Source organism: Aythya marila (genome assembly GCF_965140915.1).
Source record: "Aythya marila genome assembly, chromosome: 4".
Classification (NCBI taxonomy): domain Eukaryota; kingdom Metazoa; phylum Chordata; class Aves; order Anseriformes; family Anatidae; genus Aythya; species Aythya marila.
In genome coordinates, this window is record NC_139045.1 from 73,018,196 (window position 1) to 73,041,004 (window position 22,809).

Consider the following 22,809-nt stretch of genomic DNA (forward strand, 5'->3'; position numbering starts at 1 on the left):
ATTAAAGCACATCAATTCCCAGGTTCTGAGACTGCACTCAAAGTAATTTATATTTGTAATTTATTTAAGAATGGTTTCAGCAAATACATTTCTAATGAATCTCTTTCACGCACTTTTATGAACAAGAGTCTAAGTTTTCCACGACTTCTGCAAAACAACTTTTACTGCATCAAATCACTGCATTCCTTGATCTATACAAACACACACTCACAGCAGCCAGCCACACTCACACACAACGAACAGCTCCAGCATTTCATACCTCTGCAACAAATACTTCAAAAAGAAGATTTTTAAAATTAGCATGGCTGTGAAAAAGCAAGAAAATGAAACAGTTTTGCCCTGCCTCCGGTACTTCGCAACCGATCTTGACTTAAAGAGAACATTAGCACGATCTTCTGCAATTCTTGTATTTCCATGTGAAACTTCTTCATAGAGGATTCGTGCAGAATCGTGAGCTGTCAGCTCTGATCACATTCACCAGCACACAGGCTTTAGACTCTATTTCATAATATGAAAAGATGGCCAGCGTTTTCCTGATAGAAGTATTGTATGTTTTTCAGTCAGTAAAAATTAGAGAGAGCTCATTGTCGATGCATTTCCCATAGATAATGAGGACTGCAAATTACCAGGCAAGATTTTTTTTTTTTTTTTTTTTTTTGGTACATGGAACAAAAAGCAGCACAATCTGCAGAACTTACTAACTGATTGGGTTTTCCACCCCTTCTTTGCATGCTGCCGACACAGCCAGAGCAACCTATATGCTGATCTTATTCCAAAAGCACAGTATTCTTCATACTGCAAGAATAATAGTTTTGTGTGCCGTTACATACACTGCAAGAAAAAAAAAAAAAAAAAAAAGCCTTTAGGAAAGGCATGTGCTGAACACACACAAAATATGCAGGATGGAAAACGACCAAATGTAATTAAAGCTTATATGAAAGCAGACATTCCTATTTGCAGAGCTCTGGCTGCATTTCTATGAGAAAGAATGCACAGAATTTCAAATCATGCTCTATTTAGACAATGTCAGAATAAAAACACATTTCCCCCCATCCTCCCCACCCCGAAGTCTCTGAAAGGCAAATCTCATCAACAGAATTAGAGAGAAAAAGCAATCCAAAGATACTGGTTTACATATTCCTTCCCAACCAAGAAATCAAGTATCTCCCTCTCCCGGCTAATGGCTTTATAAATTCAGACTTTAAACAAAAGCAAAAAAAAAAAAAAAAAAAAAAGAAACCTAATTCTCGAGCTTCCTACTTAGCACTGCCTCGCTGTTGATGATTTGTGCGGCTGTGTGTGCGTGCGTGTTTGAGAAATGGAGAGATAGGCTTAAAGTATTTTCCATTTCATCAAAGAGCATATATTACTTTCCCGGTTCGCTCCGGCGTTTGGTTTTATGCCCACCCCTTTTCCATCTGCCCATGTCTGAGATGCACAGTGCAGGCGTACAATCATGAGCAGCTTACGACACTCAGTGAACACTAGGTGCCTCTGCATGCTCTACCAACATACTGCTCGGCTGAAGGGAAGGGATTCTTGCTGTCTCTCTGCTCTAAGCATCACCTAACAAGCAAAGCGAACAAAGAATGGGAAATAAAGCTACCCTTAGCCGGTCAGTGAATGCATGGTAATCTCTCTATGGAGTAAAGGTTGTGCCGGTCAATGGTCGTTGCAAATGATGGACATTAAACAGATTGCCAAATCCTGTGGAGTCGTTAGTAAAGAGTTTGGAGTTTTTTTCACGCCACAGTGTTAACTGCAGAGAAAAGGACAGAGGGAGAAGGAGAAGATCAAGCTCATGCACATAGTTCTGAAACTTGCAGGTCCTAGGAGTCAGCTAAAAAGCTAGCTGGACAAGCCTTGAGCTCTTTGAGCAGAAGCGAAGTGAGACATTGTGAGCTTGCCAGCCTTGCACAGCACTGAAAGGGACTGAATTTGTAGCACAGAGGGGTCTTTTTTAGCTCTGCATATAATTAGTCCAAACACAAAGGAAGCAACTGAATGGAGGTTGTCACTCTCTGGAAAAGGGTGGGTAAGACACTTTTTAATTAAATTCTTTCATGAAGAAAGATTTTTTTCTTTGCTGCAGCCTTTAACATGAACAAAATCACTATCATTTTACCTTTGAATGTCTGTGAACTTTAATGCTGCACAGCTCCTGCATGCTGTAAAGTGAAATATTTGGCTCTGTGTTTGTTGTTTGCTGTTCTGCTTTGGTTTTGGCTTTTTTGGTTGTTTATTTTTTTATTTTTATTTTCCCTTAAATAAAATATGATGTAGAATTTGAAAAGATTCAATGGACATTCTCGAGCATATTTGGAAATATTCTTGCTAATGGATTTCCTTCTTATCGGTCTCTGTTTAAACTGGCTGCTGAGGAAGCCCCCGGGGTTGATATTGTGTACGCTGGGTATCTTTTCTAAAATGCTTCCAGCCGTGAATAGTGGGTGTCCACAGCTATGTCGGTGTGAGGGCAGGCTTTTGTACTGTGAATCACTGAATCTCACAGAGATGCCTCGCAACCTGTCGGGCATGATGGGCTTGTCTCTGCGGTACAACAGCCTTTCAGAGCTGCATGACGGACAGTTCACAGGGTTAATGCAGCTCACGTGGCTCTATCTGGATCACAATCACATTTGCTCAGTGGAGGGGAATGCCTTTCAAAAATTGCGGCGAGTGAAAGAGCTCACCCTGAGTTCCAACAAAATAACCCAACTGCCCAACACCACGTTCCGACCCATGCCAAACTTGCGCAGTGTGGATTTATCGTACAACAACATCCAGGCGCTGGAGCCCGACCTGTTTCACGGGCTGAGAAAACTCACGACGTTGCACATGCGGTCGAACGCCATCAAGTTCGTGCCGGTGAGAATTTTTCAGGACTGTCGCAGCCTGAAGTTTCTAGACATAGGATACAATCAGTTAAAGAGCCTGGCTCGAAACTCTTTTGCAGGCTTGTTCAAGCTCACCGAGCTGCACCTCGAGCACAATGACTTGGTGAAGGTGAATTTAGCCCACTTTCCCAGGCTCATCTCCCTGCACTCGCTCTGCTTGCGGCGGAATAAAGTTACCATCGTCGTCAACACTTTGGACTGGATATGGCAACTGGAAAAGCTGGATCTCTCTGGCAACGAAATCGAGTACATCGAACCTCACGTCTTCGAAAGCGTGCCTCACCTCAAGTCCCTGCAGCTGGACTCCAACCGGCTGACCTACATCGACTCTCGCATCCTGGACTCCTGGAAGTCCCTCACTAGCATCAGCCTCTCTGCCAACACCTGGGACTGCGGCCGCAACGTCTGCGCCCTGGCCTCCTGGCTGAGCAACTTCAAGGGCCGCTACGACAGCAACCTGCTCTGTGCCACCCCCGAGTACGCGCAGGGTGAGGACGTTTTGGATGCCGTGTACGCTTTCCACTTATGCGAGGACGCGGCGGACCCCACGAGCATCAACACCCTCTCCCCTGTGACCAACAACAGCGACCAAATGTTCGGCTATGGCTTGGCGACCGCCACGTCCAACGTGCCGGATGCCGACGAGGAGCCGACGACGTACGCCATCACCGTGACGCTGCCCGGCGAGAGCGCCGAGAACGCCGTGCAGATTCACAAGGTGGTGACGGGGACCATGGCGCTGATTTTCAGCTTCCTCATCGTGGTTTTAGTGTTGTACGTCTCCTGGAAGTGCTTTCCTGCCAGCATCAGGCAGCTAAGACAGTGCTTTGTGACACAGCGCAGGAAGCAGAAGCAGAAACAGACCATGCATCAAATGGCTGCCATGTCAGCCCAGGAGTATTATGTTGATTACAAACCCAACCACATCGAGGGAGCCCTGGTGATCATTAACGAGTACGGATCTTGCTCCTGTCACCAGCAGCCAGCGAGGGAGTGCGAGGTGTGATTTGCCTTGGGGATTTAAACAGTGTGCAACCAAATAGCGGCGTGCAGGCAGAGAGTGGAGCGGGGGGTTTGCTGGGCTTTGCTGAGGATTTCACAGGCACTCCTCTGCCAAAATCGCAGAAGGAGCTGCCGGCAGGACTTGATATTTTAGCTTTATCGTGTCTTAAAATCTTCAGGACAGCCAATCTTAAGATTTCCTATGCTAATACTCCCTTTGAAGATCTGTCAATATTCAGGAAACTGAGAGTGTAAAAAGGTACCGATTATTGATCTTTTGTAAACTAAGGAAAATGTTTAAAATAAAAAAAAATAGCATTTACAGTTTTTACAGACTGGTGTATATTACATGAATTGTTCCCTGTATACAAAATGCAACAGTTTAACCTCTTTTCATTCTGAGTGTTGAAAGTCTGGGAGCAATGAAGCCACGTTAAAAATAGACAGATGAAAATTAACCCGATGGCTTTCCATTGTAATTATTACACATTCACGTACATCATGTTACTGGCGGTATGAAGCATGACACTGGAACTTTATTTTTGTTAATGTGCTACCTGTAACTGGATGTCAGCACAGCAAGGAGCTGGTGCACCTCAGAAAGGCTCAAGTTTTGCCCGTGTCCCTGGGACAGGATTTCTGAGGCTTTTTAAGCACAGCTCACTTGTAAGTTGCTGTAAGATCCCTAAAAAACTGCATCGTAACCCCTAAAGGTATTTTGTATCACAACTGATCATATTGCAGAGTCTCATTGAAAGAAAAAAAAAAAAAAAACAACAACAAACAAATGACAAAACCCAAATAACTGAAACACTGCCGAAAAAGTGCTAGTCATCATTTTCTTTAAGACAAAAAAAAAAAAAGATGAAAATAAATAAATAAATTTAAGGGCTTTTACTAGCTATTCCCACTTTTATGCTTGTTCTGAGACATGCCAAGAGCAGAGAAACCCTTGTGCACTGTAGAGTCACGATGAGAGGAGGAGAGCAGAAGCGGCTCAGTTGTCAGTGGTGCAACCTGTGTGTGCCGGGTGTGCAAAACCTCGGCTGCCACGCTGCGAGGGGGACAGAGCCATCCTGGCACACTTCTGGGCTCTCCAGCAAAGCCACCCCATGCCCCTCACTGCCATCACTAGCATCCACTAACCAAACCACCCTGAAACCTCTGCAGAGGCTGAGAGCATAGGCACCCTCCCTCCTAATAACTGAAAAGATGGAATTCATGGTTACGAGCAGTCATTTGGTAATGTAGAATCACACGGCTGTTTTATTCTGATTGCCCTTAAATAAAGGCTTCCTTTCCTCGTATTTCGGGTTTTTCATTCCGGTATGTGAACAACCTACTGCTTGATCTTTGGAACAACTCCTCTCATACTAATGAAGACAGGGCATTTTTATAACAGCAGGCAGAATACCCTGAATTTTTCTTCATATAGCATAATGTGCCAGCAAAATGTAAAGTAAAAATCAAGAACTGGGTAACATTGCTATGCTTTGTACATATTTCTCTATTTTTGAGTTGGAAATGGAGGAAAAAATGAGAATTCTAACATCCATTTTAATTTAACATGCGTTTGTTTTTTTTATAGCCTCCAACTGCCACCTATACTCAAAAGCCTACAACGGACTTATAAACATAAGATTAGGCACAGATCTTATTTTTTTCTTTTTTCTCCTGCAAAGCAACTGTTTTTCCAGTTGTTTAGTTGCTAATTTTAACTGTAAAGAGTAACTTTTATATATTTTTTATCTAACTGACACTATTTTGGAGGGTTCCAAACTTTTTTCCTCTATTTGGTACATCCCTCACCTTGTGTAATATTAAATATGAAATAGCCTCTTAATAACCTTCTTTCTTTTATTATTTAACGAGACTATAACATTATCAGTGAGACCAATGAGAGTAAATGTATTGGGAGAGGATTTTTTATGAGAAATATAATAAACTTTTATTTTTATTATTTATTTATATTTTTAATTAAAGCCACTGAAAATTTATCCTCAGCTTTGAAACAAGCTGTCACTGTCAAAGCTAGGCCTTTCTCTGTTCAAACACTTGCACATTTCTGTTTTTGTGCCTCAAACCCATGAGGGCCTGATCCATCCTGAAACTCTTAAGGGACCTGCAAGGCAGGGTGCCCACATGGGAACCTAAGTGCAAAGGTAGAGGAGGTAAGGAGAGAAAATACCTTGTACCATGCTAACTGAGGGCCAAAATATGTATTTTCCCCTTTAACCCCCCCACTGAAACCAATAGGGATTTTAACTGAAAGATTAAAAGAAAAAATAAAACACAAGACTAACTTTGGGCTGTGTTATATGCTCCTCAAATCACCACCCAGCACTGCAATCAGAAGGACTGATTACAGGTAGCTGCCAGCAAGCCTCCCAAACCAACCACAACTGCTAAAATATTGGCTACATACGGTAAAATAAAGAAAAACAGATACAGTCTTTCTTTCTGTAGTGACCCCCTGTTGCTACAAGGAAATGTAGTAGTGCTGTCATGTTTTTGGCCCTGTAAACTGATGCAAAACTGATCTTGACAAACAATCGTCCTGTGGTTGTATTTCTATGTATTTTTAGCATATTTGTGGGTTGGTTTTTAAACACGCCAGTGTTTGCACCCCTCTGGAATTATTCCTGCTGTTTATTGGTGTTAGCAACGTCGAGCAACATTTGCAAGACGTGAGCAATTCCGCCTTTGCAATTTATTCATCTCTGTGCTTCATGCATCTTGCATCAGCAGCTTGAGTAAACCAAACGGAACATTTTGCTTTAAAGGTGCAGCGATTTCAGAAGGGAGGGCTTAATTTCGGTACTGCCTGTTGCCATTTCTCCCGAAGAAGTGGTAATGACCACTGATGACTTGCCACCTCCAGCAGGATGATGGATGGATCCTCCATGGAGAGGACAGCGCTCACTAAATGGCAGAAAATGAGGTGTTTCACAACCTTCATGCAAAAATCTTGTCTAAGGGTAGTGTCCTCTGGAGACAACCTCCTAATGATCTCCAGAAACCACCTGAAGATCTGGCTACCCCTCTGCTGGTGGAAAGAGGGGGGTACATGTCTATTCTGAAAGTTTCTGAAAGAACTACGAGGACAATAAAAAATAAATGTGCAATATTTCATTTCAATCCAGCTATTAAAAACCCAGTTATGCATCCTGCTCCAGGCTGCTTGCATTGGTATATAAGAGAATTCTTATATTTCTAATGTATTTATGGCAACTGCAGTGATTTTCCCTCACTCTTCCTTTCAGATTTCATGTTTGCCAACTGTCCAAACATATGTCATTCCCTCTCTTTTGATCCCCTTATCCTGGCTTACTATACAGCTCAAAAAAAAAAAAAAAAAAAAGCTTTTGGGGTTAGTTGTGACAGTTTCTCCTTCAGGAGATACTTGGGGAAAATCAAATGAATATTTTAAATACTCCCCTTTTAATGTTCCACTTAGTAGGGCTAATCTTTCTTTTATAATTAGGTAATTAACATTATTATTATATTTTTTTTGGAAATGTTTTTAGTTGTAAGACAGGGTGAAAGGCAAGCTACAGAACTACCTTTTTGAGGCTGGTTAACACTCTCAGTGTTATAGATCTCTAATATGCAATCTCTTGCTGCTAGCATCAATACACCCTCATAGTGCACCCAGTGATGAAGGAACTGTTGCTGTGTATGCTTTGAATGTATATAAGGGATGATTTATTTTCCTTTCTGTCTTTTTTTCCCTTTCGTTCTGTACTTAAAAAAAAAAAGTGATATGAAACCACAGAATCAATGCTAATGTACCACATTCTGTTTCTGGCCTGAATAATATAAAATACAAAGAAACTCTGTGTTAAAGCTGCAAATTCCCTCCTTTACCACACTGTTAGAGTACTGCAGGGAGCTCAACCAGGGGGCTGAGCTTCTTCTCCGTGTCACAGCCGTACCGAGATGCTCTGCAGCAGGCTGAAGATGCAGTCCCATGCCTGGGTGGCAACTGCCTTGCGCACGTGTGCAGAGAAAAACTATTATTGATACCTAAGGATATTTTTGTACGTTTTATTAGATGTTCTGTGCTTTTATAGCAAAGGCATCGAGGAGTACTTGAAGTGTATCTATTTGATCATTTTCTTTGGCTCTGGTAAAAAGCCCCTCATTCGCTTTTGAGATGGACTAAATTTGTTTCTTGTATGTGTCTGGTTCTGCTCTGATAGCAAAAGGATGCTCTGAATACCTCTTCCCTTCCCTCTGGCTTCTCCAGTGGTATTGAGAATGGCAAATAAGAAGAAGTATTTGATTAGGAAGCTTATTGCTAGTGCGATAATAATAATAACAAAAATAATAATAAAAGAAATGAAGAGGAGACAAAAGATGAGAAAAAAAGACTGGAGAAACAACAAGTAAATGAGTCTGTGGCTGGCTTCCGCTGCCTTTTCTTTTTTAAACGTGGCAAATCTAAAGGCCCAGCACAGATGAAAACCAAGACTGATGGTGGGTGGAGAAAGCAGTTTTTAAAACTGTGCAAGCAGGGATGAAACAGCTTCTGGAAAGGAGGGCACCGCACCAAACACTTCCACTGAGCATGAAAGAGAAAAGGAAAGGGTGAGGGCAGAGATGAAAGGAAAGACGAGAGCTGGTGAGAAGGCAAGGTGACCACCGTGCACATGAGGTAAATGAGATTTTTTCAGTACCTTCGCCTCCCACGTTGAAGCCATGGTGAGGACAAACAGCAGTGGTTTAAGCAAGATACCCAGCATCTCTTTCTGTCTTCTCAGACACACACATGCATTTGCAGAGGAACACATGGACATGCTTTCTCAGACATTCGCCTCACATCATTGCCTCTGCCATGAACTACTTCCCGGGCAGTTCAGCATCCCCTTGTCCATCAGGTTGTTTGCTCTTCCACTGCCTCTTCCCCTCACTTTGCTGGCTGGATTTCCTACCTATCCCAGCCATGGCTCACCACACACTTTCTAGAAAATCAGACTTTTATAAGAAATATACCTCATTTTTTCTGTCCTCTAAGAAACCCCCATTTAGAGAGAGGGGGATCGTGTACTATAGCAGATTCTCCTGCTAATTATATCCACGCTCATTTTCCCTCATATTCGATTTCTGCATGCATGGCTATTACGACAAACATATCTGAGGTATTTTTGCTGGGTTCAATTTATCATTATGCACCAAGGTTATACTTTTCCTTGACCTGCTCAACCCAGTCTAATATTAACAAATTGAGCATTTACACGAGCTCCTTTCCAAGCATGATGTTGATTAGGAATTTAGGAAATGCTGGTGATTTAAAGATTAACCTTTCATAGAATTACTGACATAAACCAGAGCTATTATGGTATTAGGAGCAACTATTCAGAGCATATTCTGTGTGAAAGAAAACCAACAAAGCACATTTAGAGCCATGAAGCCATGCAAAAGGCTTTCCATATTATCGAGACCAAGTGATATCTTTCTTTCCTTCTTTTTTTTTTTTTTTCTTCCCCAGACAAAGCTGGTGAAAGGAAAGGAGTAAGTGCGATCTACCTCTAAAGTTATGTAGAGGGAAGCAAGGCTACAAAAATATTACAGAAACCAAGCAACAATCTTCTGCTGGCATGACAGAGCCTGTAATCGGGTGGGTGGCTGTGAAGAGCCGAGCTGAATGCTGCAAAGCACTGTAATTTTATTGCACTGTGGCTGCTTTAAAGAGAACACATTTGCAATGAAATCTGTATTTCCACGAGAACATGGCAATTGTTTTTGTTATAAAGATAACGTCACTTGTTGGCATTCAGACACAATTATTCAGCCTTTAAACCAATTACTGCTCTATTCGCCTTTGCTGGTGCGATAGTTGGGCGAGCTGGTCAAATGTAACAGGTTGCAGTGAAAGGAATTCGAGTTCAAAGGACCTAGATTTGCATTACCAGAGAAGAAATTCAGTTTAAGATAAACACCAGCTTTTCACCTTTTCCTTCACTTTTCCTCATCCTGAAAATCCACGTATGTACATCCCTTAGAGAAATCAAGAGATAATTGGCAGTGGCTAAAGAATAACATTGTGAGTGCCTGCACTTGGCAAACAGCACATACTACTGTGCTCAGGCACTTTTTATTTTAAACCATTTCACTGCTCTCATGTTCTTCACATCCTCACCAGACGCCGTAACTAGTGCCAGGGATGTCTTTCAGCACGGGTGCTATGGGAACCTGACCGATTTGGTTCCATGTCTGAGCTAAGAGAGCCTAAATCTGAGATTTCAAAGGTAATAGGTAAGTACAAAAATTGGCTTCATCACAGAATTGCCATTTTTAGCACTGCAGATTCATCTGACTGACATGGTTAGAAACCAGGCTCATTCATTGCAAACTTCATTCTGGCCTTTTTTCTTTTTTTTTTTCTTTTTTTTTTTTTTTTTGAGACAGATCCTTGTCCTAACAGCAAACCAGAGCATGACACCAGAGACAGAGGACTTAAAACTGTATTTTCAGTGAAATCTGAGATTAAACATAATAATAATGCATGGACATATCAATCTGATTAAAAGGGTTTATCCAATAAAGGCAATTCAGTTTATATATAGAAAATCTCACTCAAGCAGCACACCTCTGTACCCTAGTGGTTACAAAAAGCTATGAGCAAGCATCCTGATAGCTGGGGCCTCAGCTTGAAAACAGGTTTCTGAATATCCTTTAAAATACATACTCTCCCTCTATTTTTAATCTCACTTTACACGCTCACCCATTTTCCATTCCTCAAACCTCACAAGCAGAGTGATTGAAGGCTGGAGGGAGGAAGCCCTGAAAATCCCAAACTAAATAGCAAGAACAGCCCACAGCTGCTGAATTCCAGTGGTTTGGGTTCTTTTACCAGCTGCCAGCCGTTTGAAACACACCTGCAATCAACCCTGTTTGCAAGTCGAGAGCTAAAGAAAGCTCCTAGGAATAAACCTGAACCTGTCTCTATTCAGTGCCTCTGCTGACAGACTGGCTTGCTACGGGAGTCTGGTAAATATTAAAGAATGTTAATAATAATGAGATAATCCACCTGGGGATTTTTTGCCCCCTTTTTAAAAACTTGGCTCCATTCTGAAGTTTATCTTGACGGAAAATTTACTTCTCCGATCCAGATTATTTCCCAAAGCAATTTTCTAACTGCAAACAGAAATTTGTGGCTGCTGCTAAAAGGTTTGCAATCCTCGTGCTAAAGAGGCCACCGCATGTCAAATGTTTACCTTAATTTCACGTAAATGTCACTCCATATTGGACATTCTATATTTCTCTGCTGGCATATTATGCAGCTGCCTCCATCTTCATAAACCTTCCCTTTGCTCCATAAGTACCCTCACAGCAGCCTGGCACCCATTGCTGCTGTCAGATCAAATTCCCAAACAAAAGCTAGATGCAATGACTTTATCATCTAATTGCTGTAATCCAATAAATTGAATGTGAATCCTATGGCCCTAACCATGCAAAAAAAATGATGGAGTCAATCAATGAATGGAAGAAATGCATCCGAAATACACTTGGGGTAAGGGGGAACCCACAAAACAAAAGACATTGCATATGACGAGGCTTCAAGTTGCAGAAGGTCAGGGCAAAAAGGTGTGGTACAGAATGGAGAAAATCACTGCTAAAAGAAAAGGGGACAGTGCCCATAGCTGGTTAATCAGGAAGAGAGTTAGGTGATAACCGACATAGGAGACACTCGTCAGGGGATGACAAAGCACTGTAGCAATATTTCATGACATAATGAGTACAGACAAACATGGCTTTGTAGTGGGGAAGACAACAGTCCATGAAGTCCACTGAAGCTGGACCCAGAGCTATTCCCTTGGAATATGGATTGTTTTGGGGTTTTTGTTGTTGTTGCTGTTGTTTTGTATATTAAAAAAAAAAAAATAAATAAATAAACTATTTTAATTCTATCTGTTATGCACAAAACGTCAAATATGCTGAACCACGTGTTGGTGATTTTTTTTGATGAGTGGCATGTCTAGGTTCAAGTAAACCCAATTGTGTTGTTTTTGTGCATGTATTTCCCTCATTCCAATGCCTGTTGGCATTACACAATGTTATTCTAGTTGGTGGAACAAAGGTCTTCCCAAAAACGTTACCCTAAGTAGTTTTATGATGTTACATTCCATGTCTTCCATAAAAAAAGGGAGTTGAAAAGTTTTCTATTTTTTCCCTGGTTATGTTTTCCTATTATGTAGAATAACCTAGCCCCAATCTGTCATTTTTCATTAGCAAAGGAGTCAAGCTATGGTTGTTAATGACAACTCCTAATGAGGATTTGATGAATAAGTCCTGGAAAATGAAACTTGAAACAAACACTTAAATCTACCTCAAATCTGTCGTTTCCAGGTAAGTGAGTTGACAGTAAATGGGAAATAAAACTTCAAGAATTTAAAGCAAAGTAGTGCATTTAAAACCATAAATCATTAGGTCCAAATGGTGTTTATCAAGAAACTTAAAAATAAAATAAATAGATGTATGAACAAAGCAGAGGAGCTAGTAAAAAATGCTGATTTCTAGTAAATGTAGCTGTTGCATCAAAAATGGAATGACTGAAATGCATTGTACTTCCCCTACCTTACAGCTGAGTAGAGATGACTGTAACGGGCTGGTAAATCTTATCTCAGTAGCTGTTAAGTTAGATCTATTAAGGTCTGTAATATCATGCAGTAGGGAGAAATTGGCTAGTCTGTGGAGCAACAGCATGCTGCTCTAATCCATTATAACCCGTGCATTGGGGCTACCTAAGTGACATCCAAAACCTGGCAATTTTCTATCTGGTCTTCCAAAGAGGTTTTTACGGAACACCTGTAAAAGACGTTCAGGCTCCCATAAATAAGCTAAGCTCCATGGACATAGAAAATTAGCTAGATGCCCAAAAATACAGTGGCCTTTTACTCAGCACAGCAGAAACGGGAGCATAGCATCCTCCCAAGGCTGGGGCTGCTGAATCATCCTAGCAACAATCAGGAAATGTTTGACAACGCGTTTCAAATGACAGATTATTTATGCTGCAAAAAGTAATGAAAATCAGGAGGACATGCAAAGGGACTTCCAAAAGCTGAAGATTGCATGGGCTTTGATGGATGAAATTCGGAATTGTGAAATACAAAGCAAAAGACAAAATATAAGGGAAGCTGTTCATCCATGCCTCGGAGATGGGAGTTATATGCAATAATTGGACAACTGTCATTTCGGGTATTGCATGGAAAATCTCTGCTCAGTGTGTGGAGGGGGAAAGGAAGGAAAAAGAAAAGTGAAATAACTTCTAAAATGTATATACAACTAAAGAGCGCTTAGAAATTAAAGACCGATATTGCTATGCCTTCAGTTAGGAAACTGTCCTAGTTCTGTTAAGCATAAATTACAAAATAACATAACTGCATGATAAAGATAAGTTGCTAACAAGTGAAAGGAGGAAAGGTCTGGGAAAGTTTCTGTGTAAGGAGAGATGCGAAGAGCCAGGACCTCCAGCTGCAGCAAACAGCAAAACGCGTACCCATTCCCCCTCTAGCGGCCAGTCCGCACAGGGTTACTGCAGAAATAAATAAATCACACAATCCCAAAAGCGAGAGGCAAAACACTGCCAATTGATTTTAAGCCATACGCATGCACGTACCCCCTCTTTTTCATTCGACTCACAATTTTATATGACCTCAAATTATATTATTGTTATTGTACCAGTCCTCATCAAACCGCCTGCCGTACTCCTTCGTCGTTGCTTGTCATTAGTCGGAGCTGGAGCTGTTTTACAGCCAAGGTAATTTTTTGTGATATGCTTGTACCTACCTGCAGGAGGAGGATATGGAGTGTGACAGGGGCCCCTGCACTGTTTAGTAACAGAAATAATCATAAAATAAAAACAAAGCAAAACAAAAAACAACACAAAAACCCAAGCAAATTTGGAACTCATTGTAGGACATGTCACTAATGCAAAAAATTTAAATAGTTGTATAGAAATGGGGACACTGAACTAATAGAGTACATATACCCCCCAATTTTTTTTTATTTTTTATTTATTTTTTTTTTTTTAGGACCAGTGGCTGGGACAAGGCACAACACGGGGTGGGCTTGGTCTTTTTTGTTTCCCAACCAGCCTGCATGGCCACAGGCACCTGGGGAAACTGAGGCTGGAGGAACCCTTCCCAACCCCATGTCCCTAAGAAATACCATCTCCTTGGTCTGTCACTGCTTCCTCTATCTTCTATAGCACAGGCACAAAAATAATAACCTCCTCCCCCACACTTTTAACAATTTCTCTGCACAACGCAATATAACAGAGCACTTTTTGTTTCAGTCTTTTAGCAGCCTAGGACCTTTTGTGGACCAAAGGAGTCTGAGATGCTAAGCTGGATGCACAAAGAGGTGCTGATGAGGACTGAAAAGGAGCTGTGCTCTGTTTGTGATTGAAATAACGACCAATCACTCGTTAGGAATATTTTTTTTTTGGTCTAATTTTCTTCACAACAAACAAACAACAATAAATAAATAAATAAACACAAGAAACCCAGTGGCTTGGCGCAGAAATGAACCTCCTTTGGTTGCACTTTCAGGGACCTACTACATCCTCAAGCTAATAGGCTCTGTATAAAGGTTATGGTTCACAGGGAAGACAAGAAGTGGAAAGGGATTGTGTTTTGCTTTTGTAAAATCTTTCCATCAGTTACATTTCTCAACCAATGCTTCAAAACTTACAAGTGTTTTTTGTTTGTTTGTTTGTTTTTGTTTTTTTTTGTTTGTTTCTTTTTTCCATTACAGGTTAATTTGTGTATAGGACAAACAGATGAATTAAGTAACCCTTTCTGCTAATGGTTTGCTAAGAAATTGCCCAGGAACATGTTTCTGATTAAAGCTTATAACACACCGTTATTTTTGTAACACACCTGTATTACTTTTAATAAATAAAACAATGATATGTGGTGCTGCACTGCTCTCCTATAGGTTATTCTAAATTTACCAATGAACCATTATAGATTATGCCTTGCTGTATCTTATGGTGGCTTTTGGTGAAGACTGAATATTAGTTTGGATGGAACTCACAGCTGGCATTTTTATATTAATTCGAATATGTTGTTACTAATTTGTTCAACTGAAACTAAAGAATAACACAATAAACAAGGCACAGTTTGACTTCTCACGTCTTAAATTAAAAAAAAAAAAAAATCCAACGTGTCTTAATAATTTTACCTAATTAAAAAATATTTAGAAAACAGATTATTCAAATGATTTGTACATAATAATGTGAGCAATTTGCTCTTCCAGCGTAAAATGAATTCATTACTATCCACAGTCAGAGCAAATTTGATAGTCATAGTCTATCCTTTACTGATGTACCTACAGACACAATTATATTCCTAATATGCACTGTCAAGACAGCTTCAAGAGTAAGAATATAAGGAACTGTACAGACAATAGACAACAAACAAAATGCAGTTGATTACTGTTGGGATGGGCACAAGATAAGAAGGAAAATCCTACAGAGAAAATCCTAAAGACAGCTGATACTCTGCTGAATCTCAAAAGAAGACTTCCACGTTGACCCACTAAGGACATCTCATTTTCCACCAACAATTACAGAGAGGCATATATATATTTCTGGCACTTTTAAGTGATGGTGTGTGAGTGGCTTGCAGCATCTGGTAAAGCACAAAATATTGAGCGGGAATTTTTAATTCATTTTGGAGTACAATAACATGCCTATTCATAAATATTTTTTCCTATATATCTTCTCATGGCAGAAAAAAGAAAATCCTCAATTTTTAGGTGATGAGCCAAAAGTTTCTACAAATTTAAGAATGGGGGCTTCTTCAGAATGACAGCCTGGTGTATGCTGTACTTTCCCTTGAATGACATTACTGGGGTAAATTAAGTGCCAGACACACTGCTTATTAATTAACAATATCAACAATTCTTTCTGCATTAGAGATAACACATTTTACAGACAACCAGAAGCATTTTCATTACAAAAAAGGCTCTTTCCTATGCCTCTGTCTGCCACAATAAAATAAATAAATAAATCATAATTGCGATGGTAGATCATTTTTCCCTTCACTAAAATTAAATCTTAAAAGCCATTTAATTAAACTGAATGATAACTGAATGACTTTAACCATCCAAAGAATTCAAACGAAGGATGCTCTCTCCCCAGATGCTAAAATATGGCATAACGATGTTTTGCCATGAAGAGGCAAACCTTAACAAAGCAAACTACTCTGAGCAGGCATTTCTTATCTGTAAATAAACCCCCTGCAATAACGTCATTTCTTTTTTCTTTTTTCACTCACAAGTTTTTACCTTTGTCTGCATGCCACATGCACTTACAACACATTCTTCAGTCAGACCACATGCTCTGAACAACAGCAAAATGTCGAAACAAGGTCCAGATTGATTATATATATATATATATATATATATATATATTCTCACTGTCTTTAGTAAAAGAAGGACTATCTTTTATATGAACTATCTGCTTCAGGTGTGCCTTACAAACACTACTCTGTTTACATCATTAAATCAGCCTTGCCCCAGCTGAAGCCTTATGATACATAATGCATAGATGCTTTTTGTGAAGCTTCTGCATGATGTTCAACTCAAAACTTAAAAACTGTTTCCAACCAGCAGGAAAGACTTAGTTCGAGCAATTTCCTTTTCTTTTTAAATGCTCTATTTTTTCAGACTTCAGAAGTTTTATTTAAACTAGAGCTAACCATATATGAGTTTGTTTTCCCCTTCCAGGAGTTAAAAGGGGAAAGTTTCTTTGTATTTCAAAAGTAATTTGCTAAGTCTCTTATGTCTGTATTCTGTGCTTCCAGAGGAATAAAGAAGAAATTTAACCACCGAAAGAATAGGAAAATAGATTTGCAGATGTAGCAATCTTGTAAAACTTAACATAGTTCTGAAAAAAATATATAAATCACACTACCATCAAGAAAAAAAATAATTTCCCAAGTTGTCCCAAGTCTCTTCCTACAGAGATTAAATGGATAATGATGCAACTTCTACATGAGTCCTTTCAACTGCCTATAAAAACACTCCAGCTTCAATTCCGTTCATTTGAGAATGCTCTCACTATTATTTCACGCCTGTCTCTTGATTCCTATATTCATTGATGCTACACTTTTTTTTTTTTTTTTTTTTTTTTGCAAGGTGAATGCAAGTTAGTTTGTTCAGAGCTGTGAAAAAAAGAACCGTGCCTTGATGTATTAGTAAGGTTTCCATCACTACAAAGTAAAGCAACAATTGGGATTAAAACTATAGAAATCACATTTTTTTGAAACTTTTGCCAACTACATAATTATGCCCAAAATGACATTGTGCCAGGTGGCTTTGGCTAACAGATGGAATGGTATATTTGTTCACTCTTCATACACCAAGCTCCATTCCAAAAATTGTAAGCCAGAAGTATCTAAATTATTGATTGAAAGTTACATATGTCTAATAATTAATTAAACTAGCTACACATTGCAGTGAGTCTCAACTGCAGTTAAGAATTAAGAAAATGTATGTTGGTGTCTTAACATTAACATTTTTAAATCACAGCAACTAAAAATAATGAAATGCAGACAACAGAGCTTTTGTATGAAGTGTCTTAGAAGTGCTTAGAGCAGGAACATTTTCAATTGTTCCTACGATTCTGTTTCACCAAATCCCAAATTTCACCAAATGCTTACTAAGATCAACTAGTAGTTGTGACCAGACCTAGCAAACATAGTCAGGCTCGGGTTCAGAAGACTCTTCCCAGACAACATATGGACTATATAATTGTCATTAATGCTCTGGAGAGAGAAATCGAACGGAGATCAAACCAAGAGACAACCACTGCTTTATGCATCCTGAATTAGTCTTCATCTAGGCTGATGAATTTCTCACCAGCAAATCCCAGATGGGCAACTGGCTAGCTTTGTCATCCAGCACAGCACATGGGCAGTGAGTCCATTTCATATGGACATGTCAAAATGATTGGCAGCTGGTAATGAAGGCAGCAACACGAAATCCAGCAGTCTGAAGGCACTGGACTTCCAGCATATATGCAGATTAACTGCGTTGAGAATGCATCTCAGACTGATGAACGAAACGTGTCATCAGTCATTTTCATGCTGGAAACACAAAGGCAGAAGAAGTCTACAGTGCTGCTGACCCTGTCCCAGTATTTCCTTACATGCAACACTGATTTTCCAGCCTGTGCAATGACCCTCATCAAAATCCCATGAAGTTGAGGATAACAATGGATACATTCCCCCTCCCTGCTATGGGAAAATAGTAATTAATTTAGGGAAAAAAAATAAAATGAGAAAAGCATTTTGTCATAGTATATTAATAACCCTACTTCTGCTATCACAAAGCTGTGCCAGAAACACTGATTTAATAGGCACTGCAAAGCAATTACCATGCAAATAATATTAGCCAGTAATTTATTATTTTTTTTAGTAAACTCCTTGTTTTGGCTAGCAGACCAGAGTAGCAGATCCCAACAAGATTGGATAATTGCAAGATATTTCAAGTGTCTAAATAGCTGTGACACCAAACATATGAAGCAACAGTTTTCAGACTGGCCCGTTGATCTGCGTGCAACTTCAAGTATGGACAACTTAGGGAGCCAACAAAAGAACAATTTAGCCAGCAAAGCGATTGCTGAAGTGATAGGAGGGAAAGATATTTAAAAAAGCACTCTTTTATTAGTGGCATTAACGAGGATAACATTGGAGAATAATGCAGAGGGTTTCGAGCCTCCTATGAAGAAATACTACCACCCTAACTCTTTCCTTTACCCCAGTCTTCATAAGAAACATTTTATTTAGAGTAACCAAGTTGATCATTTTAAGCTCATGTGCAGCTTTTTAAGTCATATTCAGCTTTACAAGTTGCCTGACAATCTTCCTGTCCTGGATGGGAGCTATACGGCTTCACTTAAAGTACTTCATTTCTTTGCTCATCATTTCACTATCAGAGAATGGTCTAAGCTGCTTATCTTACAGCAGAGTGCTGTGGCACTCACTATGGACATTTATTCTATGGTGAATGGTCAAATATGATGGTTCTCATTCCTTCAGTCCAACATGGTTTTGTGTAATCAGTTTGGTCAAGTAGCAGTTTTGATTGCATGTTATCTCTGAAACTAAAGATACGTTAATTAAGATTCAACTTCCAGATACAAGGCAGGGCTCAGTATTTTTTTCTGATTCTCCTGTTACAGGATGCTGATGATACGGTCTAAGTATGGTATAAAAATACTTGCCTTTCTTTGTTTCCCTCACCACTTAAAAATTCAGATTCTTCTTTTAATTAACAATCAAAATGCTCCAAATATAAAAACACATTTCTGTGTATCTTATGATGAGGAAGAGAAAAGTAATGCTAGCCTGTGCTCTATAACTTCTAAATATTTTGGGGAGGAACAAAGGAAAATGAATTTCTAGTTAAACTGATGAATATACAAATATTGACATTGTTGTGCTCAAGATCAAGTACAAATTGAATCTGTGATTTCATTTATGGAAATAGGTACACTGGGGAATGCAATTACTATCTATAAATCATTTCGCTATAACCTTCTACTTCAATATCCTTAAATAGTAAAATGCAACTGAAGCTATTTTAGTTAAAGCCTGTACAAAATAAATCCTTGTGGCAACACTCATCTGTCAGGGAATTTGATGTTCTCCGAAGTACTTGTTGGTATTAAGCAAGCAATCTCTCACTTCTAACAGACTTTGTTATTGATATGTATGATCTAAGTAGTTTATTATTTATAGTTAAGCGTGAAGTGATATGTCAAAGAAAAACACAAAACTACGGAAACTGCATATTACAAGACCTAAACTATTTAATTTTCATACAAAACAGCTACTGACATTTGTGTTCTTGCTGACATAATAATACAGCTAACAATTAAATGATGCCTTCTAGGAAATTGGGACAAGAAAGGGTGCCTTGGTCAAGTCTGTAATCCCTGAAAAGAACTATGAGACCATTATATATGTGTAAGCAGGCACTTCATGCAAGCCCAGCAGAAGATAGAAAGACCATCAGAAAACTAGTAAAAATACCAATGGTAAATGAGGTAATTTTTACAGAAAACTTTCAGACCATGTGGACAGTTAATGAAAATGTCATCAAATTTCTAGTGCTTAATTCACTGCAAGAGTAAATGAACAAAGAAGCAAGGTAATGGTAAAGGGAAGATCCTATCTCCTGTAATTCAGGTTTATGCACAAGTTCAGTGCCTTTTTCTGAATCCATTTTAATACAAATGAGCAAACAAATGTATATAAAAATATATGCTTTCTTCAAAACAAATACTAGTCTCCTGAATTTCTTTATATTTCTACTAATCTTGCCTTAACCTTTATCTTAAGATATCATACCCGATAAAATAACTGAATTAACACTTCATTATTTTGCAATCCCAATCTGCCTCATTTCCTCAATAGTTCTTCAGGCAGGATGGCAGTTGACATGACAAAATCAGGAACACATCTGCCATTTGCCACAAACCTACACCCAGATACGCAGACTTTCTAGCTTTGCCAAGAAGTAGGAGTATCCACAGGCAAAGATCCCATTTTTAGACACCAGTTTTAAAAATACAGTATTGGTGGTTAATAAAGCACTAGCTGTCTATCCCAGAATTTAACACAAATATTCAAAGCTTGTATGCATTTTCAAAAATTGGTATATTTTATGGCTGGACTGATTCTGTCTAGTAGATGATATCACTGGACTGATTCTGTCACCATTATCTCAGGCAGTATTTTTTTGGTATAACACAAACCTAGGATCATCAACTAGAATCTGCCATTAGTAGTGCTGTTCCCATCCAACATGAACAGTAGGATACCTTCCTATCCAAGTATGGATCAAGTGCTGTGTTTTCGCAGGGAATGGAAGTTGACCTAGTTATGTTGTGCCATTAACCTCTGACATCATGATGCCTGTAGGTGAGCTGATTAAACTCCTCGCTGCATGGCTCTTGGAGGAAGCAAGGCTAATTGTGCGTAACAGGAGCTCAGTTACAAATCTTCCTATTTTATTCAGGTTTTCAAAGCAAAATGGTTATTTCTAGACCTGTCCAGAGAAGTTGGTAGCTCAATCAAGTTAATTTCAAAGTCTGATTTTACCAGGGGAATTTTAAAAATTGAAAATTACACCAGTAATATGGAGAACCTTATGAGTTACAAACCTTTTTCCCTTCTCTTTGCTGGGAGTGTGCTTCATATATATAGATGAGAGCTTTGTGTTGGTGATACTGATTAAACTAGAGCATGGATCAGGAGAACAATTTGTTTTCTTAAGTCACATTACTCCATCAAGGACTCAGTAAAATCTCATACCAACCTTTAATTCTCAGTCATTAAGTTTGCAGTTTTAGCAAGTTTGAAGTTTGCAGATTCAAAAATAACCTAGCTGTTGTCTAGTTTCACCCTTAGTGGCCACCCATGTTAGACACTGGTTGACAGCTAATAAAAGATAAAGGATTATACCACTCTTCTGGAAATCTGTGAAAAAGGTTGGTTGTAGCATAAAGAGGCTTTAAATAAACACATCAGCACGATCAAGCAACAACAACATTTTTTCCTGTTTTACTCCTACCATGGTAGCTAAAAAAATAATAATTCTCAGATCAAAGGTAGTCAAGTAAATTGAGAGGGTTTCCACTTCTATAGTGACATTACAGACTTCATTCTACTGGAAGTTTCTGCTGATTTGTGTATTCAGTTGGCTGGCTTCAGATTTTTAAAAGACGAGTGAGGTTTCTGTAGAATGGTAAGGGTGTATCAGCTCCTCACAGAGATCTGCTGAATTCTTAGTAGTGTGAGGCCAGGGCTATAGACAAGTGATTTCCTCACACACACAAAATGTATGGATTTCCAGGCTGAGGATGAACAGTCTGCAAGCAACCTAAAGATTCATACATAGCACCAGAGAGGACAGCAGCTTGCTGAAAATGACTTTGAAGACTTATTTCCAGAAGCAGCCATAATTTCAGGAACAAATTCCATTCAAATAACTGAAATCACCTCCAGCAAAGTCCATTACCTCTGGCTGACTGTGTAATACAAGTTTCCACATCAGGGCTCAGGAGCTGTTGCAGTCTAAATTCACACCCTACTTCAGAGTAATTTCTTCATGTAGGTAAGCAACGTCTTTTGAAAATATAGATCTGCTTAATTGCAAGAAAGATATAAAAATGCCCTGTAATAAGGTACTGCCATCAGCACATCAAATGGCTGACTTAAAGCTAACTGAATACTTCCAATTTCAACTAGTCTAAGCAGCCAGTAGAATAGTATAAGATGATAATCGCAGGATAAGAAACTCTATTATAGACAAAAGCAGTACTGAAAAAGACATGAGCTTTTCAAATCTGTTGCAATGGAAACTGCATTCAATCGTTCTCTATATCTATGAAGGGTAAGACAAGAAGTAGTCAACTCAGTTTGCAGCAAGAGATTTGGGTTACATATTAGGAAGCATTTTCTAGCTCTAAATACAATTCAGTACAGAAGTTGAAATAAATTTTATTTGTGCCAATTTTTTTTTTTTTTTCTTTTTAATCCATTATTGCAACTGAACCATGTTAGGACTCTTCCAAATAGCTGTCCATATTATATTGCTTTTTAGGAACAACAAGAACACTGTATTTTATGCTGCAAAATGACGACCTTTTTCACTTACTGGCAGTTCAACAACTTACTTGATTTAAACTTAAAAATAACTAATGGTACATACAGATTAGTGAAATATGCATGTGCATGTGTGTATGTTCTTAAGCTCTTGATAGCATATAAACTGACGTAATGAAATGTAACACAAAGTAGGACAGAGGTACAAGTCCCTGGTTTTATTTCATTCACCTATTAAAATTGGGCCAGTGTTGATCTCTGCATTTTCCATTTACTTTTCATTC

The 22,809-nt window shown here is 39.1% G+C and overlaps 2 protein-coding genes across 3 annotated transcripts in view; one reads left to right on the top strand and one right to left on the bottom strand.

The window, feature by feature from the left end:
- The window catches only part of CTNNA2 (catenin alpha 2), a 474,395-nt gene that overhangs the window by 151,533 nt on the left and 300,053 nt on the right, over positions 1 to 22,809 (bottom strand). The gene's annotated exons all lie outside the window — the stretch shown is intronic.
- On the top strand, positions 1,963 to 3,903 carry LRRTM1 (leucine rich repeat transmembrane neuronal 1; the record flags this gene model as incomplete). The annotated part of the gene is made up of 1 exon (XM_082760176.1): positions 1,963 to 3,903. Exon 1 carries the CDS (start codon positions 2,338 to 2,340, stop codon positions 3,901 to 3,903), a length of 1,566 nt encoding a protein of 521 aa, XP_082616302.1. The 5' UTR covers positions 1,963 to 2,337.